Raw genomic sequence first — 24,599 nt, 5'->3', positions numbered from 1 at the left:
TTTAACATTTCAAGAGTTTCTGTTCCACTTTTCCCGAGCAAAAAGCAGAATTTCACCGCCTCACGCTGTTCACGAAAATTAGCCATTGCAAAAACGACGATCACACAAAACAGTTGTCACTATAAACTCTGCCGAAACTAGTCCTTACCTTCTGAAGCAACGGTAGTCGGCTTATCGACTCAGGAATGTTAGCTCTATGTGCTCATAGCGGCAAAATGCGGTAGTACAAAAGCTCTGCCCACAAAAAAATTTGTTCGGTTTCTTTTGGGTACCCCATTGTATATTTTGCTGGTTTAATGCACAAACTACAAGACATACAGCACTTACTATTAATGCTTATAACCTTACATCTTAGAAATGCAAAATCAAATCATGTCTTTACAACACATGCTCAAAATGGCTTCCCTGTTCAGCAATGCATGTGCGAGCTCTTTTTACCATGTTTGAGGCCACTTTGTGGAGCACCTATAAAGTGATGCTGTTAATTGCCATCATAATGTTCCTCTTGAGGTCATCCAGTGTATGCGGATTGTTTTTATAGACAGTTCCTTTGAGGTACCCGCAAAGGAAAAAATCTGCGGGTGACAAATCGGGCGAACGCATGGGCCACAATCCTTTCAAAATGAGACAGTCACTGAAAAACTCATGCAAGAACTGCACGGTTTCATTAGCTGTGTGACATGCGGCACCGTCTTGCTGCAACCAACACTCACGTTCATCAACTTCAAGGAGTGCAGTAAACTGTGTAATGATGTATTGGTACACTGGACTGATCACTGTTGTTTCAAAGAAAATTGTGCCCACTATTCTATGACATGATAGAGCACACCACACTCCAATTTTCTGACAGTGCTAGGGCTTTTCATGTAACACATGTGGATTTTCAGATGACCAAATCCTATTGTTTTGACTGTTCATGTAGCCACTAAGGTGAAACCACGCTTTGTCAGTGAAGAAAACCCGATCAAACTCTTCAATTCCCTGGCGAAATAATGTTGGACAATGAAAACTCGTTCTTGGGAAAAGACATGTCTGTCATGCAATAAACAAAGCTATACTGCAGATGTCTTATGACCGATACATGACAGATGGTGTTTCTGTTCGTTTTTAGTACTCCTATAATACCATCTAGCAGTAGGAGATATAATTGTGTTAACTGCAATAGAATTTATAACAACTTTTACTTTGATGTGTGTGACTTTTCGATCTCCCTGTATTTGGTATATTTCTTTCCTTTATGGATTTGGTATTTCTTCTTTCAAAAAAGCTGGTGATTGGCAGTTGACTAGTTCCCCTTTGGTGATAATGGCTGGTACCTACTTGTACAAATATACAAAATAAATGTTTATTGGAGGACACAAAATGGTAGACAGAGGCTTTGTCATAGGATCCCTCGTCAGTGGAATTATAAGTGCATGTTGATGGGATTGTCTTAAGAATGGAAACATGGCCTTGTATGAAGATATAAGCTGATTACAGGAAGAGACATTCTACAGAGATTACAGAAAAGAATAACAAGGAATCAACTCTAAAATCAGGATATAAACCAGATTTGGAAGTAGAGAAACGTAAGAAAATCTGGCCAAATTAAGGGTATGATGGTATGGATATGTGTTATTCATAGACAGCAGTAGATTCCATTGAGAACATAGAAGTTGAATGTTGAATTTGTCTCAGCTTGTTTCCTGCTTCTGCTGCTTTCTTGTGTGGCCTATTCTTTGACCCAGAAGATGGAGATGATTTGTTCCTCTGAGCTACATATGTTCAGATCATTCCACTTTTCGTGAATAGTGTTGAGTAATATTTTGTGAAAGTACTCAGTACCATCTGTACTATAAGTATTTTCTAGTACTGTCTTCCTAACATGCAGGCCCAGGAGGAACTGGACAAGTTCTTCTCTGCAGAGCACCCATTTGAAGACTTTGTTCCACTGATTCTGAAGTATCATGAGCTAGCTCAGGAGATACCATGTAGAGCTGAACATGTTGTGAGAATGGGGATGTACGAGATGCGGCGTGGTGATCTGATCCAGACTATGGTCAGACAGGCACAGGATCTGAGAGATCAGCTGCTGGCTCGAATGACACATGATTATCAAGCCTTGTGCAAACAGTAAGTTGAATATAGAACAATACTTATTTTCTGTAGTTCTGTAAGTATGAAATAGTTCTATTGTTTTTAGTTAACTTTGCGGTAAATGTATTATTCTAGGCCATTACTGAAGTTTATCAAAACTGATCTTTGTCCCTGTTGAATGATATGGACTATGGTGTACCACTATAAAAACTATTTTTTTTTCCGCTTGGAAATTTTATACACACTTTGGAATTCATTAATATTGTACATGACAAATAATTATGGATTACTGATTTGACGGAGATGTTTTATTGGATAAGTATGCCAGGCAGCACTACAGACATTTATCACACACGATAATTATAACACTTCGTAACCACGAACAATGGACACACTCTAATGTTCCTTGTAACTATGTCACGTGAAGGCTTCTATCTGTTCTCCTCTTGCTGATCACTGACCTGACCTCCACCCTGCTTTTCTCCCATATCGACATCTTCCTGTTGAATCTTCTCGAACAGTGTTCATTGCTCCCTATATAGGCTCGGCACGGACTACCCACCAAAAGGCGTGTCCACCCATGCGTTGCCCAGCAATTGATGCCCTACTGTGCATTTGTTGCTTGGAACATGTTTACATATTCGTCTCCTAGAAATGGCCCAATCTGCCACAATATATAAGCCTGATGTGATATTTATAATTTCTAACATTATAGCAAGACTCACTTTCTTGAAGTATGAAGCAATTATAGGAGTCTTCCATTCATAATTCATGGCTGAAAGCAATTCTGAGAACTCATGGCACCTACTTTGCTTCTACAAAGAAACTCTGTGGCTTTAGTCTGCAAGCAAACTATACTGGGGAACTATAATATTAATCATTACACAACTTGGCGATTTATTTATGTGAAAAATATTTATTATTAAAGATATCCTCTAAGTAAGATTTTCCTTATTGTGTTTTATGAAATCCATGTGCATGTTTTACAACAATCTTACAGCATAATTTATATGAGTATATGTGTATGTTACAGACTTGGAGAAGAGTATGAGGACATAGCGAACAAAGCACTAACTCCTCCTACCAATACAGCAGAACTCATGGATTTCATAGTATATGTACAAAAAGTGGAGAATGAAACTGTATTCTTGATGGAGGGTCGATTGCGAGAGATTTGCAAATACATGCTGTTTCTTGCTGATTACACCACTTTTACTCCAGTTGAAGTGAAACAGAACTGTACCACTTTCCAGTGGTACCTTCGCATGCCATCTATTTTTGATGAACATCGCTTAATAGTTGAACAGAAAACAACTGAATACCAGGAGTTTCTAAGAGTGCGTATGGCACACATACAATATTTATATCTTGAAAGTCTTAAATAAATCCAACTATTTACATGAAAATATCTCATAAATAAGTGATTTAGATGATACATACATTTACTTTTGTTGCTGTAATTTGTGCAAATTTACCTTTAGGTCCGAATTAAGAAGTTTATTGAGGATTTGGAGTCTTATGAAAAGCAACTGGATGAATTTAAGACGTATGGCAACTTAGAAGACTTACCCAAATATCTGAAAAAGGTACAGCACTTGGATGCACGCATCCAGAATGCATTGGACAAAATAAATCACTTCAATGAGGAAGAAGTTGCTTATTGTTGGGAACAATCACAATATCCTCTGCGGAAGAAAGTAAGGCATAGGTTTCTCAAAATTATAATTGTGTAGAATAATGTAAAGTCTATCTAATCTATGAATCAGTTAGTTTCAAGTTAGTGTTTTATCCTTAACTTCCAGTTCATGATGCTTTAATTAACTTACTGCAATAGTGGAATTCACCGGAAGTAAAACATATCTCATGAATAATTTTATAACTGAACCGACTGCATGAAAATGAAAGATTGAGTTACAAAGACGATAAATATGATTAATCAGAAAGTTCCTGGACTAGGTCAAAAAAGAAATGCTGGCTTAACTTATTCAATTTTGGCTGTCATCTCCTTCAAAATTGTCTCCTTGAAACATATACAGTGATCCTATCATTTTTTCCACACTTAACGCAATGCGGACCAGCGATTGAAATATTTAAATCACCCTGGGGACCGGCATTATTAAACCTACTATCCTAACTTGTGCACTGTTCACTTTAAAAATTAATATAAAATCTCCTAATTAATTTTATGAACTAAAATGTTTGGAGAACACTTACCAATGCTCCTAGAAGTGCTTGGGAGCGTGATATTTCAGGAAACATTCCCCTTTGTGAAGTGGCATTACACAGAACTTGCAATGTAGACATATTCCTTTTTTTGTGAACTGTGCAAACATGGCATTGTCCAGAACAAGGGTCTCCAAACTATGGCCCGCGACGTGATTTTATCGAGCCCGTGAAAGAATTGTGCAGAAATGCGCCAATTGAACTAATTTTCCAGTGAGTACTAGTAAATGTGATTCCCAGCTCATTGACCTGACATATTATACTGCAGTTCAATGGCTTAGCTGTGGAAAGGTTATTTCGCGCTTCTTTCAGCTCAGGAATGAAATTGATATATTCCTTACCGAGAAAAACCATCACGAACCACTTTTATCAGATACCAAGTGGCTTTGGAAATTAGCAGTTTTTCTGATCTGGTGAACCATATGAACCATTTGAATTTAAAGTTGCAGGGTGAAAATAACTTAGTCTGTGATTTATTGGCACTTATCAAGGCATTCAGAGCAAAGTTGATACTTCTGGAAAGCCAAGTGAAAAATTGTAACTTTGTTCATATGCTATACTGTGCAGAGTTGCATAAAAAGGGTGAAGCAGAATTTCCTTCCTCGTTTGCAGATTTAGTCATTTCAGATTTGAAAGAACAATTTCGGAAGCGATTTGCTGATTTGGATTCCAGTGCTCAGGAAATTAGATTGTTTCAAAATCCGTTTGACTGTGATGCTGCAGATGTCCCAAGCCAAATTGAAATGGAAATTATTGAACGTCAGGAAAATATCATATTAAAGACAAATACAAGGAAGGGAGTTCGATCAAATTTTATAAATTTCTGAACTCTGAGCAATTTCCAAATTTAAAGAAATTTGCTTGTAAATTTATCTCCATTTTTGCGATGACATATCTGTGTGAACAAACATTTTTCCCAGATGAAGTACATCAAGTCGAAATACAGGGCAAATTTATCGCGATGAACCTTTAAAGTTGCTACTTGTGATAAGCATTTCAAAATTTGAACCTCAATTTAATCAGATTTTAAGAATGCAAAAAGAGTTCCATCATTCATATTAATTGTTTTATTATAATTTGTGATGAGAATATGAGCATTTGCTGCTACTGTCTGTTGTCATTAATATACGATAATTTATTCTCACGTACTTTGTATTTAGTTTATCAAATTCTGTGCTTTCAATAAAACTCATATACCTAGAGTTATTAATTTCTCATCTTATCTGGCCCGTTGAAAGTGCTGAATTACCTAATGTGGCCCGCGGTTCGAAAAGTTTGGAGACCCCTGGCCTAGAAGGATGCTTCCCCTTGGAATGTTCACTCTTCACAATTTTCATGAGGGTAAATTTCCGCATATCACCTGAAAGTCGCCCTGGGGGGTCCACATGAGGCCTGTGTGGGGTGGGAGTTGATGGGCCCGGCTGTACTAAGTCTGTGTCTGACTCTGGTTCTGCTGCCACCATCTGGTCTGTAGCCTAGGCCTTTGCCACATTCATCAGAAATGCTTTGTATTTCAATTTTGAATTAGGGTTTAGATTTTTATAATTTTTTTTTTATTTTTTGCAATGGTCCTACCCACATTTTCATCGGAGCTACTGTCACTTTTACTATCTGTGGCCACAAATCTTTGTTGTCCCCTGTCACTGCCACTGTCTGAGTCACCATCACTATGTGTCTCACAAGGCACATAAGCTAGCTCATCAGAGAAGAATTTGTCCTTGATCCATACTCCACCTCTAACTACTGGCTGATACATACAACTTGAAGACAGGCAAAGCATATTTCTTTAGAGTGGGCAGCGAGGTCATGTTACTGAATACCAAGCAAACATTCTGGAGTTTTATTGCTTACTGCCCATATAGCTGTGTGGCAAAAGAGCAAGGTATAGTGTGTTGCAACCTAATGTGTCCTAAAATCATGATGTCATATGGCCGGTCCACCACGTTTAAAAGCAAAAAGCATGATATCATGCGACCGGTCTTTAATGTGTTAAAAATCACCATGGAAGTCATTTTCCTTAATGCTGTTGAGTACCACATGCAATACCCTTCGGATATCGGGCATTGTTTCAGAATCTCGCCCCTTCAGTTTCATTTTCAATTTGGGAAACAAAGTGAATTTCTAGGGGGCTAAGTCCAGTGAGTAGGAAGGATGGAGAATGATATCAGTGATGTTATTAGACACAAACTGTGGTTTTCAGGGATGTGTGGGCAGGCACATTGTCACGATGAAGGAGCCAGTTGTGGTTGCGCCAGTGTTCCCATCTTCTTCATCACACATTACCTCTCAGGCCTCCAAAAACGTCACAGTAAAAGTCAGAGTTGATCATAGTTCATGGTGAACAATCCACTTCATGTCGAAGAAAACTGAGCATGCTCTTTGTTGAACTCTGAACCTGCTGAACCTTTCTTGCTCTTGGTGATTGTGGTACTCTCCAACTGCAACGATTGCTGCTTTGAAGAAAGCAGTCTTCTGGGATTTGGCACCGTGTATATGTGGTGTTAACAGACGTTTTGGAGGAACGTATCACCTCCATCTTCAGGGTAGAAGAAAAAATATAAGAAATCTGCAAGCGAAGAGACCGTGAGAACCGGTTATCATGATGGCACTGCCAAGATTTTGCTGCCCACAGATCTGGTCGATTGCGCCGCGCAGCATCACGAAGGTGACGAAGAACCTCCTGGTAGTATTCCTTTGTGATGGTTTGACCTTGTGGTGCATACTCATGATGCACAACCCCACAGGATTTGAAGAAAACGGCCAACATGACCTTGACATTGCTGCGGACCTGCCATGCTTTTTTTGGCCTCGGGGATGTTGGATGTTTCCACAGTGACGACTGCATCTTGGTTTCTGGGTCGTACCCATAAACCCACGACTCATCGCCTGTGATCACGGTGTTCAGAAAGTTGGGGTTACTGTTTGCATTGTCCAGCATGTCCTTTGTGATTTCCAGACGGCTTTGCTTCTGCTCCATTGTTAGCAGTTTCGGTTCGAATTTCGCAGACACTCTCCTCATGCCCAAATCCTCAGTCAAAATTGAATGTACCGATCCAGTGCGTACCCCTGTCTCGTTCGAAAGTTCTCGGACTGTGATACGACGGTCCTCCATGGCCAAAGTTCGCACTTGCTCAATGACATTCTCATTTCGGCATGTTGAGGGTCTGCCTGAATGCGGTTCGCTGTTCACTGATGTGCGGCCATCTTTGAAGCGGTTGTACCATTCCTATATCTGTGAGTTGCTCATGGCATCGTCCCCGAAAGCCTGTTGAATCTTGCGAATGGTTTCCACTTGGGTATCGCCAAGCTTTTGGCAAAATTTGATGCAATATCGCTGCTCATGTTGTTCCGTCATTTTACACCTTACTGGAATCTGACAAGCGCTCACTACATGTCCTCACTCATAGGCCGACTGCCAGCGACTGACGCTTTCTGTGTGTGGTCAAAAATTGACGACTGCACATGAATGTCCCCTCCACATGTCCACCGAAGGGAACCTCTCGCGCTTCATTTGTTTACGCGGGAAAAAAGAAGGTTCGATACTGTTTGAACACACCACGTATATCCAATGCACAATGTGCCACAGCAGTCCACATGCTTCTGCATGTCCAAAAAACCTTATAGGTTTTGTTAATGACCTTGCCCAGCTGCTTTTTCCATGTCAGTCCCTTGTCTAATTCTAGACCAAGGTACTTGACATCGCTGAAGAGCTGGATTGTCTTATTGAAGAGAGTTGGTTCCTTAAGGCCCTTCATATTTCTCTTCCTAGTAAACTGTATAATTACCGTCTTATTGGGATTGATGGAAAGACTTGTTCTTTCACACCATCATTGGACAATGTACAGAGCTGTTTGAAGACACTCTGATACGGTCAAAAGGATTTTTCCATTTATGAGGATTGGTATGACATCAGCATTTCCTACTGTATAATACCCATCATCATTAAGTCCCCACAGGAGATCGTCGATGACCAGGCCCCACAGCAGAGGTGAGACCACGCCCCCCTGCGGACAACCCCTAGGCGCGAACACTCCCAGGGTCTCTCCTGATAATGTGGCAGCTATGGTTCTGCTTTCCAGCATAGCAATGATCCACCTGCATATTGCAGGCTCTATGACATGCTTCCCAGTGGCCTGTTTGATTATATCAAGTGATATTCTATCGAAAGTTCCCTCTGTGTCAAGGAATGCTCCTAAGGCAATATCCTTGTGTTCACTCACACTTTCTATGCGTGTTACCACATTATGTAGTGCACTTTCGGTAGATTTACCTGTTTGGTAGGCATGCTGGTTTCGGTGTAGAGGTATGTCCTCAACATCCCGTCCCTGATATGCCTATCCACTATTTTCTCCATCGTTTTCAACAAGAAAGACGACAGGCTAATAGGACAAGCCTTAGCCTCGGTATAATCAAGTTTCCCAGGCTTTGGGATAAACATCACATTAACTTGCCCCCAGGCCATGGCGATGAAACCATATGCCATACAGGCTCTATATATGCGGCATAGGTGTGGAACTAAGAGTTCTGCCCCTTGCTGCAAAAGTGCCGGTATAATTCCATCTGTTCCCGCTGACTTAAATGGTCTAAATGTATTCAGTGCCCATCTGATTTTTGATTGGTTAAATATGACTTTGGCTAGGTTCCAGTCTATCCTCTTCATCTTGCTTGGCAAGTGCCCAGGTTTTGCTGATCCTGTCCATCGTCCAAAATATCAATCAATTTTGAATCAGGAAAGTGAACCCTGAATAATTCATTCAGTGTCTCCCTTTCTGTTTGAGTATAGTGCCCATTAGGCAGCTTAATCGTGCTGACCTTATTTGTCGCCTGTTTTGCCATGATTCTCATGAGTCTGGCACCGCCTGGTACATCACTGATCTGGCAGTGCCTCCTCCATGAGGATCGCTTGGGTTTCCTTATTTCTTTGTTGTAACAGAGTAAGGGCTTCCTTGTAGGTGTCCGACTGCCCTGTTCTTTTAGCTCTATTAAACAGCCTTCTTGTTTTGGTTCTAAGCCCTCTCAGCTGTTTATTCCACTAAGGCACTCTCCTTGGTCCGGGAGTGGTCTTAGCCGGACAATTCCGAATAAAGGATGAGATAATAGCCTGTTGCAACTGGTCAATGGACCAATCAACATGGTCTCTAGATTTACCTTTAGGTCATCTTTGTAAGACTCCCAATTGGTTCTTTTTGGATTCCTATAAGTAGCTTGATCTAATGTAATGTTGCTTATTTGAAAGCATATATATCTGTGATCTGATAGAGACGGCTCATCAGATACATGCCAATTATTTCCCAGGTTTCCTATATTATTTGTTCATAGTGTCAAATCAATAACCTCCTTCTTATTGCAAACCACAAATGTAGATTTGCTACCATGGTTAAAATATTCGGGTTTGAACTCAACAGAAATTCTATAAGGCTCTCTCCCCTTGGGTTAGTGCCGGTGCTCCCCCACAAGATATGATGCGCGTTGGCATCACACCCAATAATGAGTTGCTTCTTCCTGCTACAGCAATAATCTATGATATCCCTCATCTCCGTAGTTGGTGGTGGTTCATCCAAGTTGTATGGAAGGTAGACTGAAGCAATAATCAGCTCCCTGCTGCCTGCTTGATATGGGTATGTTATCCTTACCACTGTTGCATCCCTAGAACAGAGCTCCAGCAAACGCAAGGCATGATTCCTGATATAAACACAAGATCTTGCATTATTACTTGGTACAGCAGAGTAAACCGTTCCCCTGTGTTAGTTAAGCCCCTTATTTGACCCTTGTATAATCAAGGTTCCTGAATAAGTGCTATATCTGCCTTACCCTCAGCTAGCTGTTGGCACAGAGCTGCCGTGGCAGCTTTGCTGTGGTGTAGGGTGATTTGAAGAAATTTCATGATCTCTTCCAATTGGGGAGGGGTCAAATTCAATCTTATGTCCCTCTCCATCCTCAGACTGGGTTCCGTATGAAGGAATCCCCTGATCCGCTTTGCTTTGGTCATCCGTGGGGCTGGGTATCTCACTCCCTTCATCCTCAGAGCTCGAGTTAGAAGATACTGTATCTGTCGCAGGTTCTACCCAGCCCTGAACTTCAGGATCATCCAGCACCTTAACAGTCCCCTGTGAGAGTCCTGTAAATATTTTGTAACTGATCCTCTGTATAATAGTGTGGGAGTCCCGGTCTATGAATAAGATGAGCCTTTGGCCTTTATATTCATCAGAGCCTCCTTGTAAGTCCCTGGTCCCTTAGAGTCCCTAGGCCTTTTCGGAGTTCTGGCGGTTTCTGTAGGGGTACTGCTTTCTGACCTTGGCCTCTTAAAGGTGCCAGTGTGGGGTTCTTCCTGCTTGGACAAGTCTGCATTTCCTGGTTGCTGACTGCTCCCAGTTCCTGTTTTGCTTGCCTCAGCTCTTGCCTTTTTCAACTTCCATCTAGCGCATGCAGACAAGGCTTTCTTCACCACCTACTCCAGAGATTAGGTGTCCCAGTCCTTCTCCTGCTGCAGGTGTGTTAGAAGTACTAGCTCCCTGCAGTGGTGTGTCAGTACTACTGACCTTAAGGAGAATAGTTTTTGGTTTTACCTCTTGCAGGTTTTGAACCACTGGTTCATCCTTGCCTTTAGCTGAAATTTCAGCAGCAGGTTTGCTGGTTTCAACTGGGCCCCTTAATGGTTCACCAGAGCTTCTAGCCCCCTGCTGAAGTATTTCTCATAGGGATCCCCTTGGAGGGGGGGTGGTACCTCTTCAGTTTAAGATGTTTATGACCGGTTTTTAATTTGGTTCCTTTATTCATTTTGGTTCCACGAGTTGTAGGGATTTAAAAGGTCATCACCCTCAGCGCCCTATACGGGTGGAAGGCATAAATACAACGGGGTGCTGCCTAGTGCCTCGAGGGGATCATTCAGGACACTGGCTAATTACCACCCCAGTACCATGCAGTCCTCAGAACAATGCCTCACACCTTGGCTTAGGTGGTTTGGTCCTGTAGTAAATGCAACCCTCACAAGCCTCCAGGACCAAGAGTGCGTGTTCGGGGGGAGAAGGATGTCCCAGATGATAAATGGGAGCGCGATACCAGTTAGTCATGAGGTTGCGGCCAGGGCATCCTACACGAGATTATCGCCCCTGGGGGTTGCTTCTGAGCTCCCCCATTCCCCTCCACATGGGCTGGTGAAACCATTTTAGAGTGTTGAGCCCTAAAGCTTGCGGTACATTATCAGTACTCTAGGGAGACAACTCAAATAGCTGTAGCTACCCCCATAGGAGTGCTCCTGGGTGCACCATAGTGACACCCAAGAGTCATTATGCCACCGTGTGAGAGGCTCCGGTCATATAGCCATGGCCCTTTATGGAAACTCAGCCGCCAGCCCGGAAGGTCATACTGATCCAGACCCCCAAGACTGTCGTTGCCCGGCGGGACCATGAGGAGGTGTTCCAAAGCTGTGTCCCAATGCATCCCTGGTCTATGATACGTCCCCACCAAAGACACAGCTGTGGCTCGGCCAACCTCACCGAGGATGGCATCATTACCGCCACTGCCCATCACAGACAAAATGAAACATGAAAAAAAAAAGCACTCATGTGAAAACAATTCATTTTCGCAGCACGATGTCACTTGGCAGGCTGATACAATAGGCTTTCAGAAGTGTGACCTTTGTCTGCCCTCTCATCTTCCTTCATTGAGGCAGTTAACAACAGTAAGAGTCTGGCCACTTTCCATTGGTTTCTATATGAAAGCTTCATTATAGCTCTTTTTCTTCTTCTCTTCATGGATTAGACAATTTAGTGCTTGGACTGATCTTGAAGTCCTATTTCTAGTGTCTTTTCATAATTTTTTTTAAGTGTGCATTCATTTGAAGTCCATGCTATCTTTGACCAACTAACCTATATGTAATAATCCCTTCAGGTGTACTACTAGGGGTGTTCCTATAAGTAATGCCTCCTATTTTTTTGTGTTAATATGTAACGTCTGAGCTGGATATTGGTGGTGTTGTAGTAAAGATTGAACCTTCCCGCCAATATACTGTTAGTTTGGTTGTTGTGTGACAGATAGCGACAGCAGAGCAGTCTACCAAAATGGTGTCTGACATTGAAGTGCGTATGAAACACAGATGTGTTATTGAATTTCTCACTGCCGAACAAATTATACCCACTGACATCCATCGACACCTGCTAAAGGTGTACGGAGACAATACAGTGGAAGTGAGCACAGTGAGGTGGTGGGTAGTGCGTTTCAACAGTGGCGAAAGTGAAGTGCACGACACGCCATGCCCTGGGCATCCCTGCTCAGATGCCACTCCTCACAATGAACAGCGCCTCATCCATACAGATCAGCAGATAATGACCAGGGACTGTCAATTCTGAACGCTACAAAACGAGCTGACTAAGCTGAAAGCCCGTATTTTCCAAGTCAGGCCAAAGAAGCAGACAACCTTTTGCTTGCAACACGATAACACTAGACCCTATACAAGTTTGGTGACCACCGTGCACATTGCAAAGTTTGGCTGGACTGTCCTACCACATCCACCTTATAGCCCCGATTTAGCACCTTGAGACTTCCATCTCTTTGGGCCTAAGAAAGATGGACTACGTGGGCAACATTTTCCAGACAACGATGCTGTCATTGCAGCTGTAAGAAAGTGGCTAGCCTCTGCTAGCGCAGACTTTTATGGGCACAGCATACAGGCTCTTGTTAATCTCTGGCAAAAGTGCATAACGAATGGTGATGATTATGTGGAAAAAATAACTATAAGTAGCTGAAATCTTGCTCTATTTAACTGCATTATTATGCTTTCTGTATCTGTTGTAGTTTTCTTAAAAAAAATAGGAGGCATTATATACGGAACGCTGTAATATTATGCTAGCTTGTATGTTGGTATTTTTCTAATTTAAGGATATAAGTAAGTATCTTGAAATTCTTATTCTGTTGATTTATCTTTATCTTTTCTGTTTCACTAAGTCCATGTGTCATTGTGTCACTGCTATATTTTACTAATTTCTTTTATCATTTTGAATATTTACTCTTTGACATTATTGTACCAGAATATTTGAAAGTGATTCAACATGTTCATATGAATATTTGTCTTTTATAGCCAAACTCTAACTTGATGCTGTGGTTTAAAAAATTCATAATTACTAAAATTGATGTATTTATTCTACTGAATTCTTATCTAGCAAAGTTGTATATTTTACTTATATTTACTTAAATTTTCTTACAACTGCTAAATTAAAAAATACATATTTGTTTACAAATCATCATCTGATTCTGCAAATGATATAAGATCAGCTACAATGTATTTTTCTTACCCATAATGATTTATTACCTTTTATATTTCAACTTTCTTCTTGTTATCATGTCTATATTATTATGTATATGGGTGACTCTTCATGGGGTTTTGGATTGGAGATTGGATTTATTGACCACTTTAACACATGACTTTTCACTACAATTAATTATAGCACCATCGCTGTTTTCCACATTTTGCACAACACACGCTAAGTATTTTCATTCTGCTGTAGTCTTCCATAGTCATTCCCTGGTAACAGCTCCTAACAGTGGGGATTCTTCAAATGCACCAACCAAGTCTTCTTTTCACAGACTCCCATAAAACTTACTACTGACTCACTTGTAAATTTGTCTCAGCTATAAAATATCTGCACAGACTGCATAGAAAACACTGTTCTTTTGCTCTTCAGTTGTTTCCATGGAAACATATTTGTTTGTGAAGGTGTTACCCAGTAACAGCCACATATAGTTGCTTGTTAAAAAGCAGTTGCCTAGCAGCGAATGTTGTTTTGTTGCTTATTTTGAGATCGTTACCCAGTAGTGGCTGTACACGCTACAGTATGTAGAACATCAAATGAGAAACAGTCCCCTTCCTCATAGAAGCTGGTGATGACCATGTACATTTGTCTTGTTAGGAACTCTCATTTGAAATTTCTTTGCAGTGTGTGTATGTTATCTTTTCCTGGTTATATTACCATCTTCTTGGTATCGATATTATTTTTATATTTGTATTTGTCCTTGGTGTTACGAAACTGAAGAAGTGGCCAGGGCCCAACAAAGGTCTGTAGAGCCATTGATGAATTAATGATAGAATGAAATTTGTCCTTGTTAGTTTCTAATTTTCTCAGGACATAACATATTCAACCAATGTAGTCTAAATTTCTACAAGATTCTTTCAGACATACTTCTTATTACGTTTTGCCATGTCACTTCAGTTACACTGTTCGAGTGTTACCCCACCCACATACAACTACTGACTTCAAGTCATGCTTTTAATTCATTAGCAATTTAATGCTGTCTCCACAGTTTATTTTAACTGATAAAATAGCCCATCCTCTTCTTCTTTGTTGCCTAATTCTGGATTATCATAAAGAAGTATTTACAGTTTTTCTTCCCAACATTTTGTCATTCTGTCTGTTTCTTATACTAACTTGTAAAGTAAAAGTAAAGTTGTCCCTGTGCTTAACTAATTAAGCACTACACCATGAAGGTGTATGGGGAGTGGATATATAGATCCACATTTTCTTGATCTCGGCACTAGCTGGAGGTGAGTGGTCAGCTTCACGCCCCTGCCGCTTTACCCATGGCGAAAGAACTCCCAGTACCCATAGGATAGGAGGCTTTGTCGGCCCCAGAGCTGGTCTGACTGACATGGGGAAGAAAAGATTCTTACCCAACAGGGACTTGAACTCCGACCCCTCGGTTGTCCAGCCCGTAGGAAGTCACTATACCAAATGTTCTACCCTGGCTCACCTATACTAACTCATTCCTATTAATTTCCATGTTTATCATTTTTCCCCTTCTTCTCATTCAGACCAAACTGTTTTACTATTTTGAAGCCTTCAAGTCATAAAGCTGTCATGAACTTATATTAAAAACTTCTTTCTCTTTATTTATAATTTTGCATTACTTATTTCAACCATAAATAATAATCATCAGGTGATATATACACAAAGTAGCCAAAAATATCTATACCATAAAGACAAATTTTGTGAAAACATGGATCTTAAGAAAAATTTGGAGAAAATGATGTATTTGTATGGGTATTACTTTATTTTGCATTGACATTCTCATGTCATCACAAAATTGATACTTACCAACATAGATACTTTTGGTTGATTTGTATGTCATCTACTGATGGCTATTTATGATTGAAAAATGTAGTGTGTAGTTAGAAATAAGAAATGGGAACATTCTTAACATAAGTCTCTATGACAACTGATCTTACAACTTAAAAGTTAATGTGAACAGGACGCAATTTTATAAGATTATTTTAATATTCTCAGCAATTTTTCATTTCCTTGTTAATTTTTGTTTTAGTGCCTTGAAACATTGTTTTCTAAGCACATCATTATGTTTAGTTCCAAAGATGTTGTTTGATCATCCGTAACAGTAGTTGTTAAATATACAACTCTTACTATCATTTTATGCTCTCTCATGCCTGTCATTGTACCAAACCACTCAGAAATTTACTATCTGTGGATAAAAATTACTTTTCACTGATGCGTATTTTTTCTCAATTATATTGTGTTTGTGTTAATATCTTCGAGAAATTAAATTTCACCACTTTCACATGTCTTTTGTTAATTTGTGAATGCGATTTATTAAAAAACTGGATTCATTCTTTCAGCTGGCAGATAAGCTGAGCCCATACAAGAAGTTGTATGAAAATGCGACTGAATTTATTTCAAAACATGAGGTCTGGATGAACAGCCAGGTGGGGTCACATGATCCGGATGAAATTGACATTGATGTAGGTGTGTTTTGCCAAACCATTTATAAGCTGGAGAAGGTGTTTGCTGAACAACCTGCAGTGAAGGATTTAACTTCCACTGTAAGTGCTTTCTTTACTTTCCTCTGCAGCAGATTAACACCTCCTGTTCAGGCCAGTGTCACATATTCTTTGCAGGAAATGCATAAAATTAGTTGGAAGGTTAAGTCTCTGTTTCTTACTTTAGTTGTGCTCATGCTTTGTCTCCGGAAGCACTTGGTCAATTTCTGTGAAGCATGGTGTAAAAGTTTTGAGGTAAATTCAATTTTAGTTCATATGGATCAGTTAAAACATACATGACATTGCAGAGTATTATCAAGAAGACCATCTTATGGATTGCCAGACAGACTTTAAATACAATTTGAAGTCCAAAGTTTGGATGTTACTATTCAAATAAATATTGTTTGCTGACAAATCTGGAAAAATGTGCATATTTTTAAATTTTGGAGGGAATTCCTCATTCCTCTTTGGCAGACCAAGCAGTAGAAGCCTTCAAAAATCAAGGGTATTTCACACTTCAGCAGGTGTTGATAATAAATATTAAACAAGAGAAGGGTTAGAAAAATTACTCTAAAATAACTGCTTTTTCACCATGATGTGTACATTGCGGTGATTTTACGTCTGTTTATTGGTTCTATTATATAATTCTCTAGTTTCACTTCTTGTTGTAGGTCCGGGAAAATATAGAAGAGTTCCGTGAACATTTGCCTATCATTCAAACACTGGGAAATCCAGGAATGAAAGAGCGACACTGGGAAAAGGTTTCTGAACTTGTTGGCTTCCCAATAAAACCTGGTCCAGATTTAACTCTTGCAAAAGTAATTGACTTTGGACTGGAAGAATTCCTGCCACGTTTTGAAGCAATTAGTGAAGCTGCAACTAAGGAGAATAACCTTGAGAAAGCTTTGATTGAGATGCAGAAGGAGTGGGGTGAGATGCAGTTTAATGTTAGTGCCTACAGGGAAAGTGGTACGCACATCTTGTGTGCAGTGGATGACATACAGCTCTTGCTGGATGATCACATTGTCAAGACACAGACCATGAAGAGCTCTCCATACATAAAACCATTTGAACAGGACATTATGTAAGTTCAGCTTTTATAGTTTTATTTTCCATCCTAATATTTATTCTTTGCAAGAAGTTCATAAAATGAATGAATAATGTTGTCATGCCTGGCCATCAACATATTTCGTCTCTAAAACTTCTCAAAGAGATTTGAATAAAATTTGGTATTGCAGTGTAAAATATATTTTATAAGCAGATTGGGCTCTGTGAGGAAATAAGAAAATAGTATAAAATTTTATTTAGAATTTTGTGAGGGAAGAGATAGGAATGTGGATCTAGATGGGAAATAACTATGTGGGTATTGTGCTGGGCATTGTCTACTTTCTAATGTGTAACTGTTATACGTGACACTTTTGGAACTGTCTGTAGGCCTGTATTTAGGCGACTGGTTGTCATTATAGTGGCAGATATGTTATACCTTTATTTTATATTAATGGCAACAGTTGGATGGTCTGGTTAGTACAATAGCCTAATACTAAGAAAGTCATGGGTCCAGTTCCAACTGTTGCCACTAATAAGATTATCTCTCTCGAAGTGGGGCCCTTTTGTGAAGATGATAATGGTGTTTCGGGTTCCATAAAGGAAGAGGAATTCTCAACTATCTGTGTAACTATAAATCACTTATGCAAAATTCTGTGCCATAGAGTTAGCTGGTTGTGTAGGCAAGTATGTATTGTCCATATGTTACACAACTGTCAGTGCATTAGTTCAGCAGGACCCACGGGACCTAACATTAAGTTGTTCACAGTGTGAATCCCTCTGCTCTTTAGTTTAAGTCCAGACATCAGCCAAAAGCAGTGTTAATTAATTCATTAGTAATTATCATATTAACCTAAGGACATACAATTTTGGAAAAACCAGTGGACAGACTAGTCAACCAGTCAACGTGTGCACAGCTAGCAAAACGGGGAGATATAACGAATCTGATGATAAAATATTTCTACAGGATATGGGAAGGCAAACTAACATTACTGCAGGAAATTCTGGATGAGTGGCTCAAAGTGCAGTCAACTTGGCTTTACCTTGAACCAATATTCTCATCACCTGATATCCAAGCTCAGATGCCTGAAGAAGGACGCAGATTCAGTGCTGTTGATAAGGTTGGCATATTAATTTAGGAACTTTAATTGAGAAATTGTGCAACCTATGCCAGTGTTAGTGTTATGCCATTTTCCAAGGGTGTAGTGGAATTGGAGGCGAAGGGATACAATACATATGTATCTCATATTCAGGATGTGTATAATTAAAATCTTGGTTACAACTGAGGGGTCCCTGTAGATTAGAGCAAAGAAGGTGTCTCCCTTGCTTCTCCATTTCCAATCACTACTGACTTATTATTATCTTAATACTTTTTTTGACACTACAAAATATCTAAGTAAATTAATTGTTACTAAATGGTAAAGCACAACTATTACCATAAAATTAATAATTTTGGTTATTTCAGAAGGAAATTTGAGACTAGGGTATGGTGTTTGCCTTTTGTGATGTAATTACTTAGGAAAACGGATAAATACCTGCACAAAATAATTACCTGAAGTGAGATTCCTCCAGGAAACACTAGGATGACAATATGAATTACGAATAATATCACAAGGCTTGGACTGACTATTTTGTTTGTAGGATAATTAGATTTATTTCCAAATTATAATTTTATCCAACAGGTAGAACAGTGTCTGAAAACAATGTTCCAGTAAAATTTATTCTGTGTGCAAAGACAAATATTACCCAAAGAAAAATTATATTAATCTATTCATATTAGAACATTTTTAACATTTTTCTGCTGATATATGGAAAATATTGTCATCATTCATGTACATATGGTCTTTTCAATGCTGTTATCTCAATCCAGTCAGAACTTGATTACAAAGAATCATCTTTTCATAGATGTTTCCATTTTATATTGGTATCTAGCAACCACTCCACGAAGGCCATGCCATAGCTCAAGTGGGTAGTCGCTGGCTTCCCATTGCGGCGGCCCGGGTTCGATCCCAGGTCTGGTGAAGTAGGATTTGTGGTGGACAAAGTGGCACTGGGGTGGGTTTTCTCTGAGTACTTCGGTTTCTCCTGCCAATCTTCATTCCACCAAAGTCTCCATCATCATAATCACCTGGGCAGGCTACAATAGGCCAATCAGTTGCTGCCATGCCAAGTGGACCCAGTTGGACTGCACCCCCCACTGAGCGAATTTAATTTTAACCATCCCACCAATGTTGTCTCCGCCTCATCATGGCTGTGAGGTTTGAGTGCTCCTGAGACCCTGAGAGCTGTGCTGGTGGTAGCATAGCTTCTGGTAGGATCACCCATGCCAGACAGGTCAACAGGAACCAGACAAAGATGGATACCCTGGTCTTCCAGGCTGGAAGTTGGGCATGAGGCTAACAACCTCATACCATAAAAACTAAATTGTTCAGATAATCTGCCTCAGATGGATGGATTTAAACAGAAATCGACATCAGCGAAGGAGCTGAGATGGTTGGAGGATGTACATGATGACCTCCATGAAATGAAAATGAAACGATGGGGAGCAAAAGTGAAGAATAGAGAAGAAGGAGGCAAAGGCCAAAGCTCACTCTGAGCTCTATTGCCAAGGGGAAGGAAGGAAGGAAGGAATCTAGCAACCAAGTCTGTCCATTCATCTGTCACCCCAAAGCACATCCTTCACACTTTCTTTCTATGTTTTTCGCTCTCTGTGACATCTTTCCCAAATTTTTCTTCATGCTCTTTGTCTTAAGGAAAATTATATTGTAAAAGTAAACAGCGTGTATTTAACAGGCATGTTTTCTTGAAAGATCTGAAATGTAGCTAATATGACAAAATGAATGAATTATCTGTAATTGTGGAGGCCTCTTATTTTAAATAAATAGAATAACTGAGATTGTAATAAACTCTTCTTTCACAATAAAAAATTATCAATTTGTCATACAACTGTTCACTGTTAGTTGATACTTATTCAAAATTGACCAGAAACCAATTTTTGAAAATAAGGAATTTTGGCTATCTGTAAAGAAATGAACTTTATAGGCATGAATATTATTATTTTTCCTGGATAAAATATTTTTTGTTTTAGCATTGATTTTTGCTTTGTAGATTTGGCGGGACATCATGAAGTCAGTGGTGGGTGATCCTAAGGTGTTATCTGTCGTAGAGATAGATAAGATGTTGGAACGTCTGAAGAAGTGCAGTGGCCTGCTGGAGGTGATACAGAGAGGTCTCAATGACTACTTGGAAAAGAAGCGACTTTACTTCCCACGGTTCTTCTTTCTATCCAATGACGAGCTGTTAGAAATTTTGTCTGAGACTAAAGATCCCACTCGGTCAGTGTTTGAATACTCTAATATTTTTAATATGTTTGAATGCTGAAGTATCAGAGTTTGATTCTTGATGTGGATGTAGAAATTATGTCTTTCACTGCTGTGACTTCAAATATTCTCATTCCTTGAGTTCTGATGCCTACTTCGCAGCTAATTTTTCATTTCCATTAGTAATAAGAGCCTGGAATTCGTATGCCATTGTGCCAAGTTTTGTAATGTACTGATGAAGAATAGAAGTAAATTTGTTTTTTATTTTAAGTGATTTTAACTTGGATTATGATTGTCAGAAAATGGCAGACTTACTTAAGTGCTTCTACTGCATAAAATAGTAAATAGGTCTCATATTCTATCATGCCAATTTTGACAACAAGAAAATATAATAAAATGGCAGTCCTCAGAGCAAGGAGGCAATTAACATGAAGTTGGAAGTAGGTTCAGTTCTTATACAGAACTGATTGGTTCAATGATTAAAATTCCTGGTTCACATTTGGGTGATCCCAAATTGTATCTCTGCTTGTAGAACAATGACCCTGATGTAGGATATTAAAGATTTTCCTCAGTTCTCATTAATTTACTGTTTGTGCTGATCCAGTCATTTCTGATTTGACTCATTAATTTTTAATCAAGAGAGAAACCTGTAACTCATTTTGGGGTATGTACATCAAACATATGTCACACTGTGGAGAATGTTGAAGGAAGTCCTTATTACCTGTTATGTTACTGTTTCAGTGTGCAGCCACATTTCAAAAAGTGTTTCGAGGGGATTGCAAACTTGCACTTTACAGATGATTTAGATGTGACTGCCATGAAGTCGATTGAGGGGGAGGAAGTAGTGTTGGTGGATGTTATCTCAACATCACTTGCTAAGGGTCAGGTTGAGAAGTGGCTGCTGGAGCTAGAAGGGGATATGAAGAAGAGTGTACACATGGTAGAGTGCACTTCCCTACAGTATATTGCATGAATGAGATTTGGCTGAATGGTAATGCTTATTTGGAAGATACCAAATTTATATCTTTGCTGTGACAGTTTTCCCTCACTGAAGATCTACAGTGTTCTCTGTACATCATTGCTGAATTATAACATTAAATCTATCATGCCATGTATCTCAAATTACTACAATCAGTTTTATCACCCATCTTCTGAATTAGTGCAATTGAATTGAATTGAATTGAATTTATTTACATTCTATAAATCCTAAGCAGGTTAGTACCTTTGGATACAGAACAATTCAAAAGGTTACATACATAAGTACAGGCAATTTTAGCTTAAAAATTAATATAACTTAATTTTACATCATTCTCTATTTACATTGAAGTATTCATCTAAAGAGTAGAAGGAATGAGCATGTAGATAATTCTTTAACTCTGATTTAAACTTTTTAGTATCATTGCCCAAGTTTTTAAGATGGCATTACAGCTGCCCTTCCAAAGAAAATTTGTTTCTCTTTGGATGTAAGCCAGTGATTATTTGTACATACACAAATTAAAATTTGTTGATACAAGAAATTATAATTATGGCCCTAGATCATCAGGAATAGAAGTTTATTTAATTGCTTATGTTATGACCTTTGACACAACAACACACAACAGGATGCAGTCTATGAAGTTTAATAGGAATCTTCGCAATTAGAAAGTAGGCCTTATATTTCTGTTCTAACTCCTAGAGAAAGGAATGACTTTCACTGCACTTCGTAATAAATATGTTTCTTGTATTAAGGTTTTATATTTACCATGGATTTCAATAGACCATTCTTGAGTAGATATGAAGTTTAGCAGAATGAAGTGTGGTTGGAAGATGGTGATGATGATATTGAAGTGGACAAAACAGGAGAACCAAGCTATAATTTGAAGAGTTCTGTCTTTTTTGATATAACACCAACATGAACCAGGCAGCAAGAAAAGCTTGTGGCTCACAGAAGCGTGGAATTATGTGCTTTTCTTCCTGTCTGCTTCATGCTTGTTTCCTTCTTGAATTACTCTTCAACCCTGAAGATGTATATGGCATGTTCCTCTAAAACTTTGATTTATTTTCAATGGACTACATGGCATAATGTTCCAGAAGATAAAAGTTTTCATAACCACTGCTGTGAGAATTTCAAATCTTACAAATTATTATTTCTTTTGAATCCATTTGACATACAACAAGGTTTAGCGTTGCAGTGTTCAATTTCTGGGTTCCTTAATATCAGACAGTTCTCTGCTTACAATGTTACTGTGTTCTATAGCAGGTGAAGAATGCATGGGAGGCATACCCAGTCAAAGAAAGAGACCACTGGGTGCTGCAGTGGCCAGGACAGACTGTGCTGTGCATGGCCATAACATACTGGACCTCTGAAGTTCATGAAGCCATCAGCCTTGGGGCTGGTGGCCTCAGTGCATGCCTGGGAGTATGCAATGATCGGATCAGCAAAATTGTGGACTTGATCTGTGGGAAGCTGAACACTCAGAACAGGATCACACTTGGTATGACAGGGCAAAATGTAGCAGCATTGTGTTAACACTTTCCTGCCTCATGTCAAAAGGGAATTGGCTTATGTGATTTTACTAGACTGCAAAGAGATCCACATTGCAATGAAATCTGTCCAGAATGGAATTTGGGTTAAATGGAAACTTATTTGTACCAGAATATTTCTCTAATCTTTTGAATATACAGTACAGTAAACAAAAATTACCTCTAATGTGGGAAGTGGATAATCTGGAAATGGAAAAGAAAATACAAGGTGTGTCCCAAAAGTCATGAAATATATTTCTTTCCCGCGCTCCTACTGGTCAGAGCGTGCTGGAACCAGTTGGGTTGGGGGGGGGGCCTTTAGCTTCACAGCGCACCCAAGATCAATCTGCTCGAGCATTGGAGGTGTCAGTATCGCTGATTTAGTGTACCTGTGTTTTGTGACCACGTCACGGTGCGCGATGGCGGATACTTTCGAACAATGTTGGGCGGTCAAGTTCTGCACAAAGCTCAACAAAAAAGCTACTGAAACTCATGAACTTCTTAAGCAAGCCTATGGGGAGTCTGCTCACACCTCGGCTTCCCTGAAACCAAAGAAGGCGAAGATGAGCAAATCCAAAGTGAAAACAATGCTCATCGTCTTTTTCAACGCCAAAGGTGTGGTACACAAAGAGTTTTTACCCCAAGGACAGACTGTCAAAGCTCCCTACTATGTGGATGTTCTAGAAAGATTAAGGAAAACGGTCATCCGCGTGCAAAAAGACATTGCTGCTAACTGGCGGCTGCATCATGACAATGCGCCCAGCCACACGTCTCTGCTCGTCTGTGAGTTCCTGGCGAAGCTCAATGTGGCAACGCTGCCGCAGCCACCCTACTGCCCCGACCTAGCTCCGGCCGACTTCTTTTTGTTCCCGAGGAACAAGACTGCACTCAAAGGATGCCGTTTTGAAAGCATTCAGGCTATCCAAGCAGACTTGACAACAGCTTTAAATGAGGTTCCCGTCTAGGCCTTTGAANGATAATCTGGAAATGGAAAAGAAAATACAAGGTGTGTCCCAAAAGTCATGAAATATATTTCTTTCCCGCGCTCCTACTGGTCAGAGCGTGCTGGAACCAGTTGGGTTGGGGGGGGGCCTTTAGCTTCACAGCGCACCCAAGATCAATCTGCTCGAGCATTGGAGGTGTCAGTATCGCTGATTTAGTGTACCTGTGTTTTGTGACCACGTCACGGTGCGCGATGGCGGATACTTTCGAACAATGTTGGGCGGTCAAGTTCTGCACAAAGCTCAACAAAAAAGCTACTGAAACTCATGAACTTCTTAAGCAAGCCTATGGGGAGTCTGCTCACACCTCGGCTTCCCTGAAACCAAAGAAGGCGAAGATGAGCAAATCCAAAGTGAAAACAATGCTCATCGTCTTTTTCAACGCCAAAGGTGTGGTACACAAAGAGTTTTTACCCCAAGGACAGACTGTCAAAGCTCCCTACTATGTGGATGTTCTAGAAAGATTAAGGAAAACGGTCATCCGCGTGCAAAAAGACATTGCTGCTAACTGGCGGCTGCATCATGACAATGCGCCCAGCCACACGTCTCTGCTCGTCTGTGAGTTCCTGGCGAAGCTCAATGTGGCAACGCTGCCGCAGCCACCCTACTGCCCCGACCTAGCTCCGGCCGACTTCTTTTTGTTCCCGAGGAACAAGACTGCACTCAAAGGAT

The 24,599-nt window shown here is 40.0% G+C and overlaps 1 protein-coding gene across 2 annotated transcripts in view; it reads left to right on the top strand.

Moving 5' to 3' along the window:
* Positions 1-24,599, top strand: part of LOC111864364 (dynein heavy chain 7, axonemal) — a 167,945-nt gene that overhangs the window by 4,735 nt on the left and 138,611 nt on the right. For both annotated transcript variants that reach the window (XM_023851574.2, XM_033751408.1), the window contains exons 4-12: positions 1,871-2,112; positions 3,110-3,413; positions 3,558-3,773; positions 15,920-16,123; positions 16,732-17,144; positions 18,072-18,225; positions 20,213-20,439; positions 21,166-21,364; positions 22,661-22,898. In XM_023851574.2, the coding sequence (XP_023707342.1) occupies positions 1,871-2,112; positions 3,110-3,413; positions 3,558-3,773; positions 15,920-16,123; positions 16,732-17,144; positions 18,072-18,225; positions 20,213-20,439; positions 21,166-21,364; positions 22,661-22,898 (2,197 nt within the window). The remainder of the gene's footprint in view (positions 1-1,870; positions 2,113-3,109; positions 3,414-3,557; positions 3,774-15,919; positions 16,124-16,731; positions 17,145-18,071; positions 18,226-20,212; positions 20,440-21,165; positions 21,365-22,660; positions 22,899-24,599) is intronic.

Source organism: Cryptotermes secundus, unplaced genomic scaffold (genome assembly GCF_002891405.2).
Source record: "Cryptotermes secundus unplaced genomic scaffold, Csec_1.0 scaffold338, whole genome shotgun sequence".
Taxonomy (NCBI): Eukaryota; Metazoa; Arthropoda; class Insecta; order Blattodea; family Kalotermitidae; genus Cryptotermes; species Cryptotermes secundus.
The sequence above is the reverse complement of the archived record's forward strand: the minus strand, read 5'-3'. Positions and strand labels throughout refer to the sequence as shown.